Here is an 8,627-nt window from a genome sequence, read left to right on the forward strand (position 1 = left end):
CTCTCTCGCTCTCTTTCTCTCTCGCTCTCTCTCAGTGTATACCTATTGATAGAAAGAGAGAGAAATGCAGCTCGCTCTGGCAGACATTCTGATCATTCAGATGAATGCTTTTTGTTACCACCATTTGTGAATGTCACATCCACAAAAAGTGTCTCCAAATGATAAAGTATACTATTATGGTTAGAATATATATTTTTTTTTACATTTACAATGATATCATAAAAAAGAGAACCAAATGTGTATATATTGTGCGCTAGTCACATCACCTTTCAAATTATTTTCACCATTCTTACCAACGGTTATGAACCAACAATACACTTAAATTGATTCAATTGTTTACTCAATTACTAAACAAAATACTTTTTCACGATGGCATAAAGCAACTGGTGACAGATTATTTCCCCCAAATCGTCAAATCTCAGAGAGCGCTTTGCATAATGTCTGATGATGCAGAGAAAATGACCAAAAACCAACATCCCTCCTCTCATCCCTTTCAGTCAGGCCCACTCTCCTTATTTAGTGACACCACTGTGACTTCGATGCGCGCACTGACTCCCTGTTTCACTTGCTACAACTTTGGATGAAAGAAACACTGGACACAACGGCGTGCTCTCACATTTACGCACGATATGACAAGGAAAACTCAATGCTTATTTTGCAAGTGTGAGAGAAAGTGGAAAAATATGTTTTGGAATTGAAGCACAATACCTTTTAACCTTTTGGCATGGATGTATTTTTCAACTAATAGGTTGACAGGCTTACTTCCCATAGTATTATATACTAGCCTACTACCGTGTAATAACCTACTGATTCGGTTATAGGCCTACGTGTAGTGGGTAGGCTACTTTATAAATTAATTGTTTTCTCTCTACTCGACATATTCAGAGAACTGAAAATGGAAAATGTTACTGAAGCTCAAGAAAATCAGACTTGGGGGACTTGGACGGACCAAATAATCGAATACAAAGTGGTGAGCACTTTGTTAGTTTTCGTGATATGCGCCTTTGGGATCGTTGGTAATGTTATGGTGATCTTAGTGGTGCTTACCACTAAACACATGAGGACACCCACCAACTGCTATCTGGTGAGCTTGGCCGTTGCAGATCTCATCGTACTAACTGCTGCGGGCTTACCGAATATCACGGACAGCATCTTCGGGTCTTGGGTGTTCGGCCGATCAGGATGTCTCGGAATCACCTACCTCCAGTACCTGGGAATCAATGCATCGTCCTGCTCTATCACCGCCTTTACCATCGAAAGGTACATCGCTATTTGCCACCCGATAAAAGCCCAGTTGCTGTGCACACTGTCCAGAGCCAAGAAGATAATATTGTTTGTCTGGGTTTTCACTTTACTTTACTCCGTCATGTGGTTCTACCTGTCAGATATCAAAGAAGAATCATATGAGAACGGCGTGACCATCGTGACATGTAGCTACAAAGTTTCAAGACAACTCTATTTGCCCATTTACTTTTTGGATTTCGGGATATTTTTTGTTGTGCCGCTTATGCTGTCAACCATTCTGTATGGTCTCATCGCCAGAATCCTGATCATGAATCCGTTACCTTCTGAACGCAAGGATAAAAGTAAAAATGAACAAAGCAACACAACGAGGGGATGTAAAAATTCCCACCACACCAGCACTACCGCTACTTCTCGGAGACAGGTGATTTGCGGTTGCTAAAAAAATAAGTGCTCTCCTAATCATTAGCAATTGATAATAAATTGGAATGCACATGGGTGAGTTAGCTTTTTGACACAACATCGGGAGTCTGGTTCCTAAAACTACAAGTGCGCTCCTATTTATTAGGAATGGGTAAAACATTGGAATAGCCAGCATAAGCGGTGAGTTAGCTTTTTGACACAACATCAGGAGTCTGTGTGCAGCCTGGTCTCATTTCGTATTATTTCCTCTATGCATTGTTGGGCATTAAGCATTTCACTGTTCCAATCAAATCAAAATCCAATCAAATTGTATTGGTCACATACACGTGTTTAGCAGATGTTATTGCGAGTGTAGCGAAATAATTGTGCTTCTCGTTCCGACAGTGCAGCGATATTTAACAAGAAATATCTAACAATTCCACAACAAATACCTAACGGAATATGGAATGGAATAAGAATATATAAATATATGGATGAGGAATGACAGAGTGACATAGGCTAAGATGCAATAGATAGTATAGAATACAGTATATACATATGAGCTGAGTAATGCAATATATGTAAACATTATTAAAGTGGCATTATTAAAGTGACTAGTGTTCTATTGTGACATGCCTATAGGCAGAGGCCTCTAATGTACTAGTGATGGCTGTTTAATAGTCTGATGGCCTTGAGATAAAAGCTGTTTTTCAGTCTCCTGGTCCCAGCTTTGATGCACCTGTACTGACCTTGCCTTCTGGATGGTAGCGGGGTGTCCAGGCAGTGGCTCGGGTGGTTGTTGTCCTTGATGCTCCTTTTGGCCTTACTGTGACATTGGGTGCTGTAGGTGTCCTGGAGGGCAGGTAGTTTGCCTTTGGTGATGTGTTGTGCAGACCCCACCACCCTCTGGAGAGGCTTACGGTTGTGCGCGGTGCCATTGCGTACCAGGCGGTGATACAGCCCGACAGGATGCTCTCAATTGTGCATCTGTAAAAGTTTGAGATTTTTAGGTGACAAGCCACATTCCTTCAGCCTCCTGAGGTTGAAGAGGCGCGGTTGCACCTTCTTCACCAAACTTTCTCTGTGGGTAGACCATTTCAGTTGGTCAGTGATCTGTACGCCGAGGAACTTAAAGCTTTCCACCTTCTCCACTGCTCTCCCATCGATGTGGATAGGGCGTGGTCCCTCTGCTGTTTCCTGAATCCACGATCAGCTCCTTTGTTTTGTTGATGTTGAGAGAGAGGCTATTTCCTGACACCACACTCCAAGAGCCCTGACCTCCTCCCTGTAGGCTGCCTCATCATTGTTGGTAATCAAGCCTAATACTGTTGTGTCATCTGCAAACTTAATGATTGAGTTTGAGGTGTGCATGGCCACGCAGTCATGGGTGAACAGGGAGTGCAGGAGGGGGCTGAGCCCGTACCCTTGTGGGCCCCCAGTGTTGAGGATCAGCGAAGTGGAGATATTGTTTCCTACCTTCACCACCTGGGGTAAGGAAGTCCAGGACCCAATTGCACAGGGAGGGGTTGAGACCCAGGGTCTCAAGCTTATTGATGAGCTTGGAGGGTACTATGGTGTTGAATGCTGAGCTATAGTCAATGCATTGTTTGGAATTAAGCATTGCACTGTTAGTCTACACCTGTTGTTTACGAAGCATCAAACTGACCCCTAGCTTTGGGACATAACATCCAGGCCTACTGAGGGATACCAATCCTATTTTATTTGTAATATGCTTGTAAACAACATGTGTAGACTAACAGTGCAATCAATGCTTATTTCCCAACAGTGCAGAGGAAAAATAGCGAAATCATCCAATAATAATAACACGAGGAATAAATACACAATGAGTAATGATGACTATATACAGGGGAACCAGTAGCTAGTCGATGTGCAGGGGTGTTTGAGGTACAGTAGATACAGTATGTACTGTACATATGTAGAGACAAAGTGACTAATATTATAATCATTTGAAATAATGATCAGTTTTTATAAGCTAACTAATCCAAACAACTAATGTTGCATGTTTATTACACGTTTAAAGTGACAGTTCACTTCAAAATCAAAGTGTTTCAGATGATTGTATTGCCCAATCCGTAGATCCAATATGCTTCAATTCCAAATGAATGGGAAATACAGGCACCATCTGAAATTATATGGATCCTTGAGGCATAAACAGTATAGCTGGATCTACACAACAGATGGCATTTCTGTCTCACTCTATAATTATTGTATTGCTGAGAATATTGCAGACTGCAGTGTAAGGGAAATAAACCCAGTAGCGTTGTTCGATTGAAAAGTGGCCCATAGTCACCATCTCTTCCATGTCGTAGGTGACCAAGATGCTGGCTGTGGTGGTGATCCTGTTCGCTGTGCTGTGGATGCCATACCGCACCCTGGTGGTGGTAAACTCCTTCCTGGAGCAGGCCTACATGAATACCTGGTTTATCCTCTTCTGTCGGAGCTGTGTCTACATCAACAGCGCAATCAACCCCGTCATCTACAATGCTATGTCGCAGAAATTCCGTGCCGCCTTCCGCAAGCTCTGCCTCTGCGGACGGAAAGGCTCTGAGAAGCCTACCAGCGGCACGTACAGCGTGGCGCTGACCTACAGCGTGGTCAAGGACACATCTATGGTGGAGACTACGGACCAATTCAACACAGAGCTGGACGAGATCATGGTAACCTGTGAGTTGCCTGACAAGAAGATGGCGTTTCAGGACACCTGTGTGCACAACAAGGTGACTTTATGCAATGACTGATGTTGTAAGGTTCGAGGTTCAGGGTTCAGTCACTGAAGATGACAGCTCCTCTAAGTCTTGAGGGATGTGCTGAGGCCACAGGAATCTGACTTGCTCTCAACTGTCCATTTTCACTCACACTGAAGTTGACTATCAAGAGACCCAAGCTTGACCTTCGGTGAGTAATTGTAAGGCCCCATGTACAGTACAATGTGAAGGCTATGTGGTGACACATTACTGTGTTGTGTTAGGTCTTCAGACACAAGTCCCAAGAGCAGACACACGTTTCAAGTGTGTGCTCTTGGGACACAGACAATGTGAACTGCCCTGGTGTGACTCAAATAGCACATTTTCCACTCTTAATGAGACCTCACTGGCAGGGTCAGAGACGAGCCTCTCTCTTTCTCTCTTTCTCAAACAAGGAAGACAGACTTATGAGTCTAAGGCCAATGTCCTTTATGCAGGCCTATTTCCACATTTAGATTTTTCTTTATTTTATTATATTATGCACCATATTATTGTGTAACGTGAAAAATCTGTCAGCTATTTGTTACAGAGAGTAAAATGTAAACATCAGAACTTGAGTCCATTTTGGAGGATCAAGAGTGAGTGATTCTGATTTTGATACAGTTACTGTATATATTGTGGTATATTAGGACTTTTCTACCTCTAGGATGAGGTCCCCCAGTCCCTTTAATCTTAGTTATTCATTGGGATTTTAAAGGTGCTCCTGCTCTGAGACACTTGATACATATTCCCCCTGGATCCTGGAACTGAGGAATCTATGAGTGTGCCCGGCGACACAAAGGCAACACAATTTGGCACGGTGCCATAACTGTCATAACATAAATCTCTGTCTTAGCCAGCTGTACACTGCCGAGAGTTCAATGATTATTTGAATGTAGAGTGATTGATACATTTTACCTTCCATGAATGTACAAATATTTCACCTTGATTATTAATGAAATCATGCATCACTTTGTGGAAACTATCAACATATATTTTGAAACTATTTGTAAAGTAATCGTTCTTGTACTTTATTTCAAATCCTGTTTGCTTGAGGCGAGGATCGCTGTATGTGGATTGATGTGTGATTTTTCTGTGAATTATCAGCTACATAATACAGTAAAAGTACTTTTTTTCCTTAGTGCTGAAATAGACATCAATATTTAGATATCAATAAGATAAGCAGATATCATTAAGTATATTGTGCGGTAACATATGGTGGACGTCTTTCCTTTTAAAGGAATATGATTGCATTTGTCGGTTGTTTTGAATAATGTTTTGTTGAATAACTACCATAATGATTCAAATAAACAACTTTAAAAACATTTGACTGGGGTAATTTGACCAGAGAGAATGATGATTATGTATATAACATATTGTAACATACTGCTGATGTAAGAAGGGCTTTATAAAATACATTTAATTGAGTACTTCACTAGCATACCCTTTTCAGTTATGGATCATGTGGCAGTATGTAAATGTCACTACTGTTCTGTCTGAAAATGGCATACATTATTTTTTACTTTACATGTATTTAACTAGGCAAGCCATCACAGTGAGTGATGCCTGTTCAGGGGTAGAATGACAGATTTGTACCTTGTCAGCTAGGGGATTTGAACTTGCAACTAGTCCAACACTCTAACCACTAGGCTACCCTGCCGCCCCATTAAAGCAGGGATTATCAACTAGATTCAGTTGAATGATGTCAATTAGCCTATCAGAAGCTTCTAAAGCCATGACATAATTTTCTGGAATTTTTCAAGCTGTTTAAAGGCACAGTCAACTTAGTGTATGTAAACTTCTGACCCACTGGAATTGTGATACAGTGAATTATATGTGAAATAATCTGTCTGTAAACAATTGTTGGAAAAATTACTTTCACTTTAATGACTACAACGTAAGTGTATGTAAACTTCCGACTTCAACTGTATGTGTGAAATGCTTGATAATGAATGTGATATTGATAGTGAATGGCGCTGGAGGGGATGGCTGCCGCTTTACGGGCTCCTAACCAAATGTACTATTTTGTTTTTTCCCATTGTTTGTAAATTATTTTGTACATAATGTTGACGCTACCGTCTCTTATGACCAAAAATAGTTTCTGGATATCAGAACAGCGATTACTCACATCAAATTGGACAAATATATTTTCTTTAACGTGTCTGACGCAAAGGATATAATGTTGCTCCCAGACAAGGTCCAAATCCCTGTCATTCACATGAAGAAAAGAAGGCAATACAGGATGCGGAGATCAGGGTGCCTTGTGAGAATTTGTCAGTGAGTAGGTAACCCGCCTCTAACACCCGTTCTATTGGCCAACGTGCAATCACTGGAGAACAAACTGGATGTGCGCCATTCGAGACTATCCTACCAGCAGGACATTAAAAATGGTAATATCTTATGTTTCACCGAGTCGTGGCTGAACGACGACACGGATAATATACAGTTGGCTGGGTTATCCATGCATTGGCAGGACAAAAGATCCACATCCGCTAAGATGAGGGGTGGGGGTGGGGGTGTATGTCTATTTGTCAATAACAGCTGGTGCGCGATGTCTAATATTAAGGTAGTCTGAAGGTATTGCTCGCCTGAGATAGTGCCTCATAATAAGCTGTACACCACACCTCTACAAAGAGAGTTTTCATCTGTTTTTTTAGCCATCTATTTACCACCACAAACCGATGCTGGCACTAAGACCGCACTCAATGAGCTGTATAAGGCCATAACCAAAAAAGAAAATGCTCATCCGGAGGTGGAGCTCCTAGTGGCCAGTGACATTATTGCAGGCAAACTTTAATCCGTTTGAACTTTTTCTACCAGCATGTCACGTGTGCAACCAGAGGGAAAAAAACTTTAGACCACCTTTACTCCACACACAGAGACGCATACAAAGCTCTCCCTCAAAATCTATTTGGAAAATCCACCCATAATTATATCTTCCTGATTCCTGCTTACAAGCAAAAACTAAAGCAGGAAGTACCAGCGACTCGCTCAATACGGAAGTGGTCAGATGACGCGGATGCTACGCTACAGGACTGTTTTGGTAGCACAGACTGGAATATGTTCTGGGATTCATGCAATGGCATTGAAGAGTATACCACCTCAGTCACCAGATTCATCAATAACTGCATCTACAAAATCATCCCCACAGTGACCATACGTACATATCCCTACCATAAGCTATGGATTACAGGCAACATCTGCCCCCAGTTAAAGGCTAGAGCTGCCACTTTCAAGGAGCGGGACATTATTCCGGACACTTAGAAGAAATCCCGCTATGCCCTCAGAAAACCATCAAACAGGCAAAGTGTCGAACTTAGATTAAGATTGAATCCTACAACACCGGTTCTGACCCTCGTCGGATGTAATAGGGCTTAAAAACTATTACGGACTACTAAGGGAAACCCAGCTGCGAGCTGCCCATTGACATGAACCTACCAGATGAGAAAAATGCCTGTTATGCTTGCTACGAGGCAAGCAACACTGAAGCATGCATGAGAGCACCAGCTGTTCCGGATGACTGTGTGTTTGCGCTCTCCATATCTGATGTGATCAAGACCTTTAAACAGGTCAACATTCACAAGGCCGCGTGTCCAGATGGATTACCAGGACATGACCTCAAAGCTTGCGCGGACCAACTGGTAAGTGTCTTCACTGACATTTTCAACCTCTCTCTGTCTATAATACCTACATGTTTCAAGCAGACCACCATAGTCTTTGTGCCCAAGAAAGCGAATGCAACCTGATTAAATTACTACTGCCCTATAGCACTCACATCGGTAAGCATGAAGTGCTCATCAACACCATCATCCCGTAAACCCTAGACCCACTCCAATTCGCATACCGCCCCAACAGTGTTATGGTGAGTGAATGAGGACCCAAAAGCGAACTAACTTAAACAGAGCTTCTTTAATAACCAAACATAGGTAGGCTCAGATAGACCGGCAGATTCCGACAGGACAGGACAAGGTTACAGCAAACATGACGATAGTCTGGCTCAGGCATGAAACACAACAAACAAGAATCCGACAAGGACAGGAACAGAAACAGAGAGAGATATAGGGACCTAATCAGAGGGAAAAAGGGAACAGGTGGGAAACGGGGTGAATGGGTAGTTAGAGGAGACAAGGAACAGCTGGGGGAAAGCGGGGGAGAAAAGGTAACCTAACAACGACCAGCAGAGGGAGACAGGGTGAAGGGAAAGGACAGAGACAAGACACAACATGACAGTACATGACA

At 42.3% G+C, this 8,627-nt stretch overlaps 1 protein-coding gene across 1 annotated transcript; it reads left to right on the forward strand.

Annotated features, from left to right (window-relative positions):
• The first annotated feature begins 895 nt into the window (after positions 1-895).
• trhrb (thyrotropin-releasing hormone receptor b) lies at positions 896-5,645 on the forward strand. Its single transcript, XM_021571710.3, has 2 exons — positions 896-1,666; positions 3,975-5,645. Exons 1-2 carry the CDS (start codon positions 896-898, stop codon positions 4,401-4,403), a joined length of 1,200 nt encoding a protein of 399 aa, XP_021427385.3. The 3' UTR covers positions 4,404-5,645.
• Positions 5,646-8,627: the final 2,982 nt, after the last annotated feature.

Source organism: Oncorhynchus mykiss, chromosome 18, assembly GCF_057628025.1.
Source record: "Oncorhynchus mykiss isolate SJ-2025 chromosome 18, ASM5762802v1, whole genome shotgun sequence".
Lineage (NCBI taxonomy): Eukaryota > Metazoa > Chordata > Actinopteri > Salmoniformes > Salmonidae > Oncorhynchus > Oncorhynchus mykiss.

What these genes read in the sequence shown, in the direction of transcription:
- trhrb (XM_021571710.3), top strand. Translation starts at nt 896, where the DNA reads ATGGAAAATGTTACTGAAGCTCAAGAAAATCAGACTTGGGGGACTTGG. An exon ending in CCGCTACTTCTCGGAGACAG is followed by an intron (nt 1,667 to 3,974) that starts GTGATTTGCGGT and finishes TCCATGTCGTAG; the next exon opens with GTGACCAAGATGCTGGCTGT.